The sequence below is a fragment of the Trichosurus vulpecula genome, chromosome 4, assembly GCF_011100635.1.
Source record: "Trichosurus vulpecula isolate mTriVul1 chromosome 4, mTriVul1.pri, whole genome shotgun sequence".
NCBI lineage: Eukaryota > Metazoa > Chordata > Mammalia > Diprotodontia > Phalangeridae > Trichosurus > Trichosurus vulpecula.
Genome location: NC_050576.1, coordinates 372,483,784 through 372,498,839, shown reverse-complemented (window position 1 = coordinate 372,498,839; position 15,056 = coordinate 372,483,784). Strand labels below are relative to the sequence as shown.

At 39.8% G+C, this 15,056-nt stretch overlaps 1 protein-coding gene across 2 annotated transcripts in view; it reads right to left on the bottom strand.

Annotated features, from left to right (window-relative positions):
* Window positions 1–4,074: 4,074 nt before the first annotated feature.
* Window positions 4,075–15,056, bottom strand: part of CLYBL (citramalyl-CoA lyase) — a 363,153-nt gene continuing 352,171 nt past the window's right edge. The window contains exons 8-9 of one of the 2 annotated variants that reach the window (XM_036757003.1): window positions 5,183–5,302; window positions 4,075–4,202 (exon numbers count right to left, since the gene is read on the bottom strand). In XM_036757003.1, the coding sequence (XP_036612898.1) occupies window positions 5,207–5,302 (96 nt within the window). In that variant the 3' untranslated portion in view covers window positions 4,075–4,202; window positions 5,183–5,206. Of the gene's footprint in view, window positions 4,203–4,536; window positions 5,303–15,056 lie in introns of those variants that run through there. The other variant, XM_036757005.1, reaches the window with a different exon arrangement.

Here is a 15,056-nt window from a genome sequence, read left to right as displayed (position 1 = left end):
CAATGTGAAAACCTCACAGGGGGGTCTTTGCTGTGGAAGGACTATAGTCCCCAATCCAGAGCACAAGATCTGTAATTACAAACCCATTAGGTGCCCCTTGCTAGCATTAATATGCACAAAATCCTGCTGTTAATCTTATAATCTGTTTTGTTTCATCAATTGCCTTGCTAGCACTAGGGGGAAAAGGAATAAAAAATGGAAAACATTTCAAGCATCCTAAGGTAAACTGAGCCTATAAAAGCAGATTTTCCTTAATATGAAAAGAACAGGAAACTCATTTTTCCCTCTTATGGAAACGTTAAAAAAAAACCCAACAACAACGCAATATCCAAAACATCAAAGGTCAATTTTCCCTAACAAAATTAATAAGAATCCATAGGGTGTTAATAATAATACCGTATGCACACATTTTAAAGAGTGTCAGTCTGTTCTCCTTACCAAGCAAAATATATCACGAAACACTGTCACTGTCAAATGCAAATCAGAGCCAGAAATGGGGACACTTCAGTACCCTACAGAAAGAGTATCTTAATACTTTTTATTTAGAGGGAACACCTATTTTTTTGCCACTCTGCCAAAAACTCCCAAGGAGGGTACAGACACCGTTCCTTGGCCGTTATATTTAACATTTGAGAATGTGAAGTGCGTTTGACTTGACTGCTTTCAATTCCCTGGGAACTTTGTAACTTCTGAGTCTGGAGTGGACATGCTAGAGTACCCTTCCTCACACCATTTCAATAATACATGATTGTATTGATATAATCCTCCATACAATAAAATGAGGTTGTCACAGATTGTCATTAAGACCTCAGTAAAACAATGAAGACATTATTGGGAACCCCCCCTCAGGCGAGGTATTAGGGGAATAAAACAATCTACACCACACGGGTCCTATTGAGATTAATGAAAAAATTATGCAAAAAAATCTCATTTTCATTTTCCTGTGACAGGGCTTTGAATATATACAGTCTGCCTTGCACCGCACCTGATGATTTATTAAACTAATCTATGGTGATCACCACCAATGTCCTCAACTCAATCTTGTCCCAGCTCATTTTCTAAGTAATTGTTTCTCATTAGTTCTGATAATGTTTTAATAGTGTTACCCATAATTTAGTCACCCAAGAATTAATAACAGGGGGGTAATATGCAAAGAAGGGTTATGATGAGCTACAGAAAATATAAACAGGTATAGTCTTTAATTAATCAGATTAGCCTCAAGGTCCTACTCTTAGAATACATTACTTAGCTCTGAGGAGTTGGATGAAGACTTTATTTTCACGTTGAATGTATTAATTTCTGTCAGGCACATTAGAGGTGCATTTTTTTTCTGTTTTTCCCCCTTCTTCTGGACGCACCTTTATACCTAAGATGGCAACAAAATGTCAAGGGTAGAAAGATGGTAGGGAACCCCAAGGATGTCTTTGGTCTTCCCATGATCCCAGATACTAGAAATTGGTACACCAAGGTGGGAGGGGGGGAGGACACAATACTTTTTTTCCCTGTAAGGGAAAAAGTAAGTTCTCTTCCTGGAATTTGAGGAAAGGCTTTGTCTTCAGTTTGATACTTTTATCCAGATTTTGGGCATTTTGTTAAATCTTCTGGTCACAGTCCCAAAAGGCTCTGATGACACTCATCCTCATGCCCTGGTATAGAAAATGACTACTGAATTATGAGTGAGTTGCGTATTCCGACCCTTTCTGGAGATTTCAGTGCCACAGAAACATAGGTTTTAGAGCCAGAAGGGACCTTAGACAACATTTGCCAACACTATCATCTTACAGATAAGGGAAATGGGACCCAAAGGGATAAAGGGGACTTGCATACAGCCACACGGGTATTCATTAGTAGAGAAAAGATTCAAGCCAAGGTCCCCTCACTCCAAATCCTTTCCACCCTATTACCTTAATGTCTTGTTGATTCATTGTGAAGAAAGTATAACTTAAGATAAAAGGAGGTGATTATCCTAGACTGTGAACCCATGTTCTCTTTTACTGGTATGCTTGATTAGTTCCACTCTCATGGCTTTTCTAGAAGGTTCTGCTGAAAAGTTTATTTATTCAGAGGCCTATATACTTATGGCCCTTAAGAAAGAGAAGCTCTAGTAATATCATTGAAAACCATAGTGTAGCTGAGATTGGCAGTGATCAGTTGAAAGGTTAAGTCAGGATGCTTTTGCACCTGAGCAAAAGTTCAAGTAGGATAGCTGGGTGCCACCCTTCCATAGGGCATCCCACTCCTTTAGGCCATCACTGCTTAGAGGAGAAACTGTGATCTCCCCAGGAAGGGTAGACCAGGTAGTGGTGGTGGCTGTGTTAGGTAGGCTACGGGCTTCTTTCTGGAAATGCTTTTGTGTGGCCAGAGCCTATCCTAACATCATAGGGAGCATCTTTTGTAGGATGTAAAGCAGGAAGGGGTTATAGACATAATTTTCTTTAATCCCCTGGCAGCTAGGTGAGGCAGTGGATTGGGCACTGGATGTGGAAGAGCCGAGTGCAAATCCAATCTCAGATACCAGCCGTGAGACTCTGCAAGTCACTTAATCTGTCTTCCTCAGTTTCCTCATTTGTAAATGGGGATAACACTAGTATTTCCCTCCCATGGTTGTTGTGAAGAGCAAATGAGGTACTTGTAAAGTGCTTTGTAAGCCCTAAAGCAATATATAGATACTAGCTGCTATTATTTATTATTACTGTTGTTGTTGGTTGGGAGGAATGTGGCCCACGGCAGTGATATGACTTGCCCAAACTCACACAGCTAGCAAGCAGCCAAAAAAAAAAAATCAAATTTGGATCTTTAAATCCAGCAAGCTCATACAAGGCTACCTCCAAAGTTTTGCTAAGAGCCAGGGCCTTATTTTTCTTTTTAGACATTTTTAGCCCTTTCCACAGTGGATGGCACAATACCTGGGATACTGTTGTGAGACTTCATAAGATCACACATTTAGAGCTGGAAGGGAACCTAAGAAAACATCCTATCTGGCTCTTTCATTTTACAAGATGAAGAAACGAGTCCAAGAGACCTTAAGTGACTTGCCCAAAGCCACGCAGTTAATACATGTCTGAGGCAGCTCTTCCTGCCTCCAAGTCCACCACTACCATGTTGCCTCATGGGTGAGCGTGTCTTCTGAGTTTGTAGGACATGATGAGTATTTGGGCCAGGTTCCTATTCCCTCTCCACTACATGTTCCCCCCAGTTCAAACACCTTTTGGTTACTTCTTGGGTCCTCCTTTGGGCCTTTCCAGAGGGGGCCTTAGTAGGTATCTGGGTCTTTGCTTCCTACTTCACCCTCTGGGGCCCTACAAATGGGAATTCCTGATCCACCTGAGTTAGGGAAATCATCCCTTCAGTTTAGGGAGATTCTTATTCATACCCTTAATTTAAGGTGAATTAGGAGCAGAAGGGTGTAGGGGTGGCACTGACCTCTTTCAAGGTTGACTAGTGGGAGAAATGAAGCAGTCTGGTTTTGCTCCTTGGAAAGATCAGGACCAGAGCTTCTTAATGAGCTAGAATGTTAGATCATTTCCATGCTCCAAGTTTTCTCATTCTATCCCAGCTTCAGGAACAGGAGCTGGTTGCTAGGAACTAAGCTCCCAGTGGAGCTTGGTTTGCTACTGCCCTGTCCTTTCTGGTTGCACCTTTCTTGTCCTGAGCTGTGTGGGGTGGTATGCGAGTGTGTAGTTTCAATCCATGATGCTTTTTCTTTCTGCTCATTTTGCAACTTTTATTCACATCCTCTGTTTCCATCAGAAACCTCCTTGAGGTGAAAATTATTAAACTAGCCATTCAACAGGGAGAGCTAGAGAAGAAAGATCAGCCCCTGGTTGGGAGATGTTGTAGGGGCCATATAGGACATATGCAAAAAGGACATGGGGGAGGAGGAGGGGGTGGTCTGGGGAAAAATGAAACTAAAAAACAACTGTTTTCTATTTACAAATTTAAATAAACAGAACAGCCTTCCCCGTGGTGTTTGTCTAAGTGTAGCAGCATTGCTGCTGTGTAGGTCATGAAAAGGTTGGTGCAGAGTTTAAAACTTCCCATTCTGTTAATTTCTTAAAGAACAGTCGTTCAGAGTCTGGACACAAAAGCTCATGATTTAATGAGGAACAGAAACAAAATCTCTGATTGTTGGTGTTTCAAACTTCATTGGCGTCCTCCGGCAACCACAAGTTGATCCTCGGCCGGCTTCAATACCCTTTAGCCTTCAATATAAGAGTACATGCTGAATAGAGAACAATGGCTGGTTGTTATGTTTATTTACCCTTACTACAAGCTGGGTTAACCTCTTCAAAACAGCTTTACTAAGCCCGTTAACCACACCGCCCATATGACCTGTAGCAGTATCTCTAATGTGATGCAAATCTGACTGCAGACCATATGCACCAGTTCAGCTGTATTGTGTCTTCTCAGAGTACAAGTTTATTGCAGACGGAGTCTTGTCCCCACCATACATTTACACGGGGGGAAATAGCCTGAATGGCAAACAGTTAAACAGGGAAATAAAAGGGGGGGGGAGTGACATCAGAGAGTCTGGAGTTTTCTTGAATTTATTTTTTAATTATCTGTAAGTAAGGACCCAAAACATTCACACAGGGTAATGTCTCTTTCATGTATACATATACTTTAAAATTTTTTTTGTATGAAATCTAGAACCCAACCTGGAAGATTTATTTTTAAAAAGATACTTTCATAAGCAGAATCTTAAGTGATGTACTCATTCCCAGAATCCCGATTATTTTCCCCCATATTTTTGAAGCAGATGCCATTCTTTTAATCTAACATTTTATAAAAGGCCCAGGCCCAGAATAGCTTGTGATTTCATTCTAGCAAGTGAACAACAGTTATTGACAGAGTGAGAGTGAGTGATTGGAAAGTATCTGATTGAATAAACGTTCAGTATCCTCTCAAATCCTTTTTTCCCCCATCGGTTTGACAGACCAGTGAAATTGTAAGTCTCTTTATACATCATAGTAGGAAAAAACTGTTAGACCCTAAATTTGGGGCCAAAGGGGAGAAAGCCCATTTTTCCAATAAGGTATAGCTGGGAGAAGTGCTCCAGTATATTAACCAAAATAAAAACTAACATGAGCTCTAAATGGAATTATATTCCAATCTGGCATACTAACAAGTCCCCAGTGTGACAGTCCCTCTTTAAGAAACCCACTGTATATGTTCCGCCCACCTGGGGAGAGTTTCTTTTAGCAGATCATTTTTTCTTGATGGCTGTGGCAAGCGTAACAATGTTCTGTGCCTGCTTCAGTAATGGCATGTCTATCATACTCCCATGGAAAGTAAAGGCTCCCTGGAAAACAGAGAATACAAACTTCCTGAAAGAATGCTTGGAAATTATAGGCTTCCTTTCCGCACACACTTGTGAAACAAGAACATTAGATCCCACCTGAATCATACTGACTTTTCTTACATAGACTTTTGAGAAGGCCAAAGTAAATAACAAAGGCAAGATTGATTTCCCCTCCTCCCAAAGGGATTGGGAAGGGGGGAAGTAAGGGGGAGGGAAGTTCAGGGTTTTAAAGAAGATGAAAAACACCCAATCACAATGTGTGGGAAGACATGCACACAGTTTAACTCTTGATATTAAGAAGAAACCAAAAGTAGATTGATCCTCAGGGTCAGTTGCCAGGTAGATGAATACCAGTCTTTATCATAACATACTCTGTCTCATATTTTTCCGATACATAATATTTGGAAAAAGTCTTTGCTTAAAAACTGGAAAACAATAATATACTGTGATAACTGATTAACTTTTAAAAGTTTCATTTTAAAAATGCCGTTGGAGGAGAATATACTTATTTTGAGCCCTAATAGAATACAATGTTAGTGTACACTTAAGTGATTAGTAAGGATTGTGGCATGGAAAGGAGTATAGAACTTGGAGTCAGTTGATATTGAGATTCAGAATTTTCCCTCTTCTATTCATAGTAGCTGTGAGACCATGGACATAATCAGGTCTTTAAGTTTTAGTTTCATCATCTTTAAAATGGAGAAAATAGGTTGTTGAGGATTGCATGAGATAATATATGTAAAAGCACTTTATAAGCCTTAACAGGCTATGTGAATGTCCTTTATTATGATTATTATAAGACTATATAGAGAAAGCTTGAAGTGTGAAATTAATAGAAAGGATTAAGGTTGCTGACACATCACTTAAGACAACTAAAACAACATGGACCATGATGTTGCCCCTAACGATTAAACATTTAGATATTAGCAAGAGTTTGTTAGAAGAAAATATTAACTTTTTTTGTATTGTGTCAGAGAAAGGTTAGATGACTAGAATCTGAAACAAACATCTTGGTGTAGAGATAGAATTGACAGCTTCTTTTTCTCATCTCTATTTTTCCAGATATCTCACTTTCAGGATTCAGAGTGGGTGTGGGCAGTGGGAATGGTCTTGACAAACTGGGTATGTGGTTTCTACAAGCTGTTGGTGGTGATAACGTACATGTGTACGTTAAAGTCATTTCCATGTGCTCCACCAGGGATTGTTGCATTGAGTAGTTTTAGGGACACCTTTGTCAGGATTTCACCTTCCTACTTCCTTCTCCCCCACCCCCACCTGCTTGCTACCCAGTAGGGTTTGTGAGGTCATTAGATTAGTATTATACAACATGAGGAAGCTCTCAAAAATAATGGTACACGATCCTTGAGACTTGCTCCTGAATTTATAATAAAGTTTGGTCTCTTTTTGAATAAAGGCAATTTTAATTAGCCTTGAACCTGTGATCCCTGGGATAGAGAAGTCACAGGGGAGAGAGGTTCTTCCATCAACTTATGCTGACACCTTCTCTGAAACTTATTTTCTTAGAGAGTTACCATGTGAACAGATCGCTGAAGTAACTTGCTAAAGATCCCACAGCCAACTGTGGCAGTGGCTGCATTTGAAATTACATCTTCCTAGCTCCAAGTTCAGTTCTCTATCTACTATTGAGAGGCAGCCGATGCTGCCTAGAGAAAGGTTAAACATTAAAAACAAACAAACCAATAACCCATAAACAATAGATCATATTTCTATAGCTCATATTATGTATTAATTCTGTACAAAGCACGTTCTCCCAGTTCCTTCCTTCGCCCTTTCTTTCCTTTCTTTTTCTCTCTTCCTCTTCCCTTCCTTCCTTCCTTCCTTCCTTTTTCTCCTTCATTGCTTCTCAATTATACTGAATGAAAAGCGTGACACAGATAAGATCCTAGGTCCTACACAATTCTTTAAAAATAATGATAATGAAAGCAGAAAGATAGCATTGACCATTGATAAAGAATGTTTACTTATTTATACACTGATGCCCATAAGACAAGAAGTTGCTACGGAGAAAACCACTAGGTAAAGGGCTGAGGCAAACATTCCCTGTAGGCAGAGTGGTCACTCATCCTTGGTGGGTCAAGAATTTCCCTGCTTAGTAGCCTGCAGTTAACCTCATCACAGCTCTCTGGGGTAGGAAGGTATTAAGTACCTGCTGGCAAACTGGCAGCCCCCATTTTATAGATGATGAAACTGAGCCTCAAAGAATATAGAACTCGAATTCAAATGCAGGTCTTCTGACTCCTAGTCTGGTGCTCTTTCCCTCACAACACCCTGCCTCTCCATAAAACCCAGTTCATGACATTTTCCCCAGCTGTGCTTATATACTTCCCAGCTTTAGTAATGATACAGCCAGTGAGATGGTTCATCAGTAGCCTAAAGTACTGGATTGTGGGCCACTTTTTCATCTTGATTAGTTTTGTGTTTAAAAAAAAAATTTGTTCCCTGCCTGATTTCTTTCAGGCGTGGGCCAAATTTTGGTCGGGCCCTATGGCTGCGGTTAATTTACATTTTAAAATTGCATCATTGATTTTAACTATGATTAAAATTTTTTCCCCCTAGATGCATTCGTGCTGCTCTTTATCCTCCTAAACACTTATATATTTGGCTGGCAGTCCAGAGGATGTTCCATAGGTTAGGTTACATGTGAAATCAGGGCATGGAACACATGCTGTTTTACAAGGCAATAGTCTAGTTTTCTTATTGAAGTAAATGATGAAGACCAAAGGCCTCCTGGTTATCCACCCACCAAGTGGATTATTGCCCTGTAAAACAGCACATCTGTCCTGCTAAGGCCTAAATAATAGGCTGGAGAAAGGAAATTAGCATAGATGCACATGAAATCAAAATGATGCACATGGAATGGAAATGACAGCTTTGGGCATATGCCATGTTCCCTGAATCTGCAACATGAGTCAGAGTTCCATATGCACATCAAAAAGGGAATATGCCTTATAGTTTTTCAACATAGGGAGGCAGTTTCCTAGTTTGTTCCATGAATGAGTTTTACTTGGTTTGCATTATTGGCCTCAATCTGGAGCATTCAGTTCTATTTTTTTTTTTTTACCTTATGCCTTCCCACATTCTTACCACTTTTAAGGTTCCAGATTTATAAGATTGAGAATAGTATGCCCTTTTTATCTTATTTACAGTTTTTTCTAGCTGGGATTCCCAGTTATTCTCTGATGTTTTTCATAGATTCTTTCATGTGCAGCTCTAGAATATACTGTTGTGATCCCCAAATCTCAAGGCTCTGTCAGCAAGAACAATGCATTTAGCAAGAAGCTACTTAGATTTTTGGTGAGAATCTGAAATTTCTTTTTGTGAATTATCATAAATTGGGTATCAGTCTCATAGTATAGCTCTTGCCATTTCATTTAGATGATGAAGTTTCCTTAGTTTTTGATGTGTTTAGGTAAGAAAAATACAATTAAGTTGACATGTATGAAAAAATTAGGTTGAGGTAGCATAGGGGAAACCTTAATAAACCCAAAGATTCAAAGTAAACACTTGTTTAAATTTTCCTTATTGGTTTCAATGGGATATACTGGCAATGAAAAAACGATGAATTTGTTTTTTGTCCCCTTGTCTTTTCTTTCTGCATTCTTCCCCTTAGTCATTCCCATAAATTCAACTACCACTTCTATGTAAAGAGGTTGGTGACTGGTGGGTTGCTATTGGCACCATTGGAAGGATTATCCACACTGATGAGATCATGGATCCATGAAAACATTGAAGCTCTGAAGTATAATTTCACTTCGATGAGTACTATGTATGTGTAATAGTTCATATTATGTAGCATTTTATAGGGGGAACTTGGTAAATATTGGACTTTATCTTCCCTAATGCCTCAGTAATTCTGTGGCAATAACTTAATTTAACTCTTTCCAGCCCTGAAAACTTACTAATTTCTTGGAGAGAATATGGCTTATTTTCTGATGGCTAAAGCTTTGAAGATGATGATGATGATGATAATGATGCTAACTATGTTTATAGAGAAGACACTCAAATTATTCTAGCATTTCTGGAGCTTAGTTCTTGAGAAATTAGTTTTATTTTCAGATAACTTGAGCTTTAGCATCTAAGGATGTTTCTGTAGCATATCCCGATGACAGTGTGGCTACAATCTGATCCCTAAGATAGGATCTTCCCTGTCAGAGTTAATAATAAAATGTAAATACAGCCATCATACTGTTTCCTTCAGAGCTGAAATAGTTTCCTACAGCTCTCTAAGCCAGTCAGTTTCTTGGTTGATGACTCAACCCAGCTCATCTCTAAAATCTCCACTTCATAATCCTTAAGAAATTTCTTTTTGAGATTTGGAATCTACCTTTTTCCTAAAACCTCCCTGTCCAATTCCGTACACCCACCTTCTATAATGATGCAATTATTCCTTATTAATCAATGACAGGCCGTCACCTACTCCTTCAGTATTCCATGGCCTGCCACAAACCACACTAATTCTAGCTTCACTGTCCCTGTTTCTTGAGACCCTTTGATGGCCAATACCGCTTTCTTAACCTGTGACCTAACCTACCCATCAGGACCCTTGGAAAAGCAATAATCAATCCTTTTTGATCTGGCTTCCTCTGGATTCAGATATGATATTCCACAGAGAACATCAGACTAAAGATGGACAGCTAATGCTCAGTAGAGTGAGTGTCAGGACTCCTAGGCCCTATAATAAGGGGCACCACAGGACTGGGGTAAATTATTCCATAGCATCTCATGGGGAGTTAAACTGCCTTTATTGGGGATGTTGGTTTGCTTAGTGCTCTAGGAAATCAGGAAAATGCTCCCTCGCCCTCCCAAAATAGACCAAGGGGCAACAATTTAGATTTAGTTAAAACGCATAACAAAGGAAGATTATTACTTTGTAGTTCTTAGTTATGCTTTTTTTTCTGATCCTGGTTACTAGGAAGGATTTGGGACTATTTTGGGCAAAACTATATTATGACTTCTTGGAAAATATTAAGACTATGAAAATCCCATTTATAAATGATTTATCATAGTGGGAATGCAGATTTACTAAAAATTCAATTATCCAGTACCTCTCAGCCATTCCCCAGAAAAATCCTGTATGTGCGTATATATTTTAATATACATACATGTATATATACATATGCATATATTTTTTCAGAAGGCTGCTCAAAATTTATTAGTTGAATACAAAGTAAACAAAATTATTGAGGCCATTGGAAATCATAACATATGTTATCTGGATAGTAAAAAAGAAAAAAATTTTCTAGTCTTTATTTTTGATGTTTTGCTTTTGTTTTCCTTAAAATACACACCCACACAAACAAAAATCAAATCTCTACACTTGAACAGCTTGCTTAATTTAAGGAGCCTGATGGAAATGGGAAAGGAAGAGATAGGATGGGGAAAAGGGGAAGAGGGGAATGGCTTTTGACCCCCAGTGTATTTCAGAATACAGGAGCAGCCCCCAGAGTGCTACCATTCATGCAGGAGGCTTAGCTCTGGGTTTGCTGGGCTGACGGACCTGCTACCTTCTCATGGCCTCCTGAACCAAGTCACTGGGATCATGCCAAGAGCAACCCGGAAAGTTCCTGACTGCTCTGGGGATTCGAGGACAGTTGTCATGAATAGATGACTTGACTTCCAAGAGAAGAAATCTGTCCACCAACGGTGCACATTTTTGAAGATTGTGTTAGTCTTCCCCAGTGTACTCAGAATTTCCATGGGAGCTGTTACTGAAAGTGGGATACAGACAACTATCGGCTCAATCATGGGTTGTTACAAGTGAACCATTGTGTTGGACCATCATGGATGACTTGGCTCAGGGGAAAGGGATGCTGGGCCTCAGAGAGATCTTGGGAGGATACTCAACAGCCATGGAAAATGGGAGTTCCTTGGGGTTTGAATCCTTGTTTAAAAAAACAAAAACCAAAACCTTTCTCATCTTATTTTCCAGTACCTGACTGATACTATTTGTTTCTTAAGTTTGTTTCCTTGACAAGCTTTATTTATTCCATTATTCCTTATAAGTTCCAAGATTCTTAGGCTTTTTAGTGGTTTTAAATTCTTCAGATATTTATCAGTTTGCTCTGGGCCCTTTCTTCATTTTTTCTACTGCTGCCTGGGGCTGTGCGCCTCCAGGTAGCCGTTGTGATCTTGGGATCACTGGAAATCAGTGTTTTCCTCTTCCTTGTCCTTTCTATTTCCAAACAGCCATACAGACTTACTGACTCTATTGACCCCATCTGGGTTTGGGGCAGGGGGAGGGTGAAGTGGCTTATTAAATTCCCAGTGAAGAGGCTTATTAAATATCTGAGCACCTACCATATGCCCCGCATGGGTCCTGCCCCCAATATACACACCCACATGCAAAACACCTAAATGACAACATGTGACAGTAAGTGATTAAGTATTCAAATGGACAGTACAAATAATAGATGTTTTAGCATTCTGAGATGGAAGAAATAAAATATTTTCAGTCATCTCTTTTTCTAGCATCTTTCAGTAGAGAGCAGCCTGTACTTAATTTGTTAAATGGAGAACTTTAGGTGAAAACTTGGTATAATTACTGTTGCTCTAAATGCCTCTATCTCTGCTGAATTGTTGTTTTATGATATATGCATAATATATAATAAATATATACACACACATATGGATGTATGTGTATGTATACATAAATATATAGCTTTATAGACATAAATGTCTTTTTCCATGTGTGTGTGTATCTGTACCTGTGTGTACGTGTGTATACACACAGGGAGCGAGACATGTTGAGGGGAACTATAGAGGGGATGCTTCCTTCATTTGGATGCTGGTCTAAATAACCTCCAGTGCTAAGATTCTGTGACCCACCATTTATCTCATCTCATTATCAAACTTCCTCTGTACTTAGATTCCTCCTATGTTTTCAAGCACATAGTATTCCTGGGGCCCTATCTTTTGCTCTTTGGGACACAGAAGAAAGGTGGGCCGCCTGGAGACCTTTTTCCCTCTAGGATCACAGAACTAAAATTACATCATCCCAGACGACCCTTAGAGATGGTGGTATCTCGCCTCCTTGCTTTACATGTGGGGAAATTAGAGGTGAAGCAGCTTGCATGATGCCACACAGCTAGTCAGTGGTGGAATCTGGGACGCGAACCCTGGTCTTCTGAGTTCTATTCTTGTGTTTGTTCCATTTCATGCTTCTCCCATGAAGTTTTCTCTTTAGTAGGCTTTATCTTAGCTAGAGGAGACACTCTCTCTCTCTCTCTCTCTCTCTCTCTCTCTTTCTCTCTCTGTGTATATATATATATATATATATATATATATATATATATATATATACACACACACACACACATACACACACACACACACACACACACACACACATATATATATATACACACACACACATCATTCTAGTGGCATTTCAGCTTAGGCAGAGACAGCCCACCTCTTGTATGAGGTAAAAAAAAAAAAATCCCTGCTTATTTATGGTGAATGCGGCTTCTTCCCCTCCCCAGCCCCCTGGCCCAAGTGTGCTGCAGAGGCCATGTACCTCTTGGGGCTTTGTGACTGATACAGTCACAGAGTAGCACATGGCTCGTGCTGTTGAAGGCACAATCACACCTCCCCTTTCTGGCCATATACAGAATTCTACTCCACTTCCTATGCCTGATGGTTCCACCTCCAGAGAGAAAACTAGGTTGCTTCAAGTTCCTCAGCCTTACTTCAGCCTTTTTAATCACCAATCTTCCCTTTGCTTCCCCTTTGTCTGAAGGACTGATGTGTTGTTTTTTTGCTCCCTATGTACGTATGTTCTTGGAGTGATGGTGTTCAGTGAGCTAATGTTTATTGAGCACCCAGTGTGGACTGAGAACTCCACTGTGTGCTTTTTGTTGTTGTTGTTGTTTAGCTGTTTCTGATTCTTTGTCATGTAATTTAGGGTTTTCTTAGCAGAGATACTGGAGTGGTTTGTTGTTTCCTTTTCCAGCTCATTTTACAGATGAGGAAACTGAGGCAAATAGGGTTAAGTGACATACCCAGGATCACTCAGCTAGTAAATGTCTGAGGCCTGATTGGAACTCAGGCTTCAGGCCCAGTACTCTATCCACTGTGCCACCTACCTGCCCATTAGGTGCTTTAGAAAAGTACTATGACTAATGCTACTGGTGATTCCTGCCAACTTGTATTTATAGTTTTCTTTAACATGGTTTAGTGGAAAAGTTCTGGGATGGAAACCTGGGTTCAGATTCTGCCTTTGACACCCGTTACTTGACTCCTCATCTGCTACACGAAGGGGTGACTCTTTTCCAGCTTTAGTCTATGGTCCTAATATAGTCACTGCTTCCAAGGAGTTTACAATCTACCTGGGAGATATAAAATATATGCTCAAAAAAGATTTTAAAATTCAGTTTGATTCTGTACATTGGTTAAATTGTGCTATGTACCAAGTGCTATGCTAGGTGCCACTGGTGATACCAAGACAGTGTGAACCAGCATCTGCCCTCAAGGAGCTTATATTCTGCTGTCAGGGGAGGGGGAACAATTTCCATAGAGATTAGTAAATAGGAAATGTATACAAAATCAGGGTGAAATAATTTTGTCAGGGGGTGGGGGTAGGGAGCACTAGCAACCGTGGTGGTCACCAAGGCCTAAACGCACCAGCAGAGACTTAAGTTAGAGGCATTATCTTTTTTTCTGGCAATGTATAACTATTGGGGTTACTTTCAGGTCTAGTTTGAACCATCCTGAGGACAGATGCTATAGAAAAGCAGTATGAGCTAAGGAAAAACACACTGCTCAGTGGGGAACTGGGAGAGACTTGCTGCCTAGTCCTCACTCAGTAGCTACATTAATCAGTCAGTCAAGCATTTGCTAATAATTTTACTATGTTTTGTTAATTACTATAATTTATTAATTTTATTAATTTAAATTGATTAATTAATACTAGTTTATTATTAATTTTATTAATTACTATAATAATTTTACTATGTGCCAGGCACTGTGCTAAGCACCGTGACACAAAGAAAGGTAAAAACCAGTCTATGGGGGATCTAGAATTTACTGGGAATCTTAGACAAGTCATAAAAATGGTACAAAACACTAAAAAAAAAAAATTCTGGCCATTGGAATCTATCCAGGGTCTCTATTGTGACCAGCTGAACTGAGACCCAGAAATAACCTCTGTTCTTCATTTTGGGTATAGGATGGCATGACATTCACTCTTTCTTAGGCACTGAACATATACATTGCCTACTGATTTTGCTCTGGCATAGTCTGGGGCATAGTTACTTACACAGCTATGGTTGCTCCAAGACGGGAAGCCAAGACTAAACTCATGAGTGTATAACTTCCTGTCAGATGGGAGAAATCTGAAGTGGGCAGGGTGAGGTACCTTCCTGCCCCTGGCTACTGAAAGTTGAGAATCCCGCCTCAGCTAGTGAAACAACTCTCCCTAGCCATGATGCATGGGGGGATGGGGTGGGTTCTCTCCTCCCATCATCTGTAGAACTTATTTTTGGTCTAGATCTATAATTTCATCAATGGGAACTCTATCAATGTGAACAGGCAATTTGTCTGTAGCTTATAGTACTAGAGGTTGCCTGGGGGCACTGAGAATTTCAGTGATTTGTCCAGATTCACAGAGTAAGTAGAAGGACTTGAACTCAGGACTTCCTGACTCTAAAACAAATTCCCTTTTCTTTATGACATGCTGTCTTTTTTCTCACATCATACGATGGGATATGAGAGGCCCTTTGACCTCTTACTATTG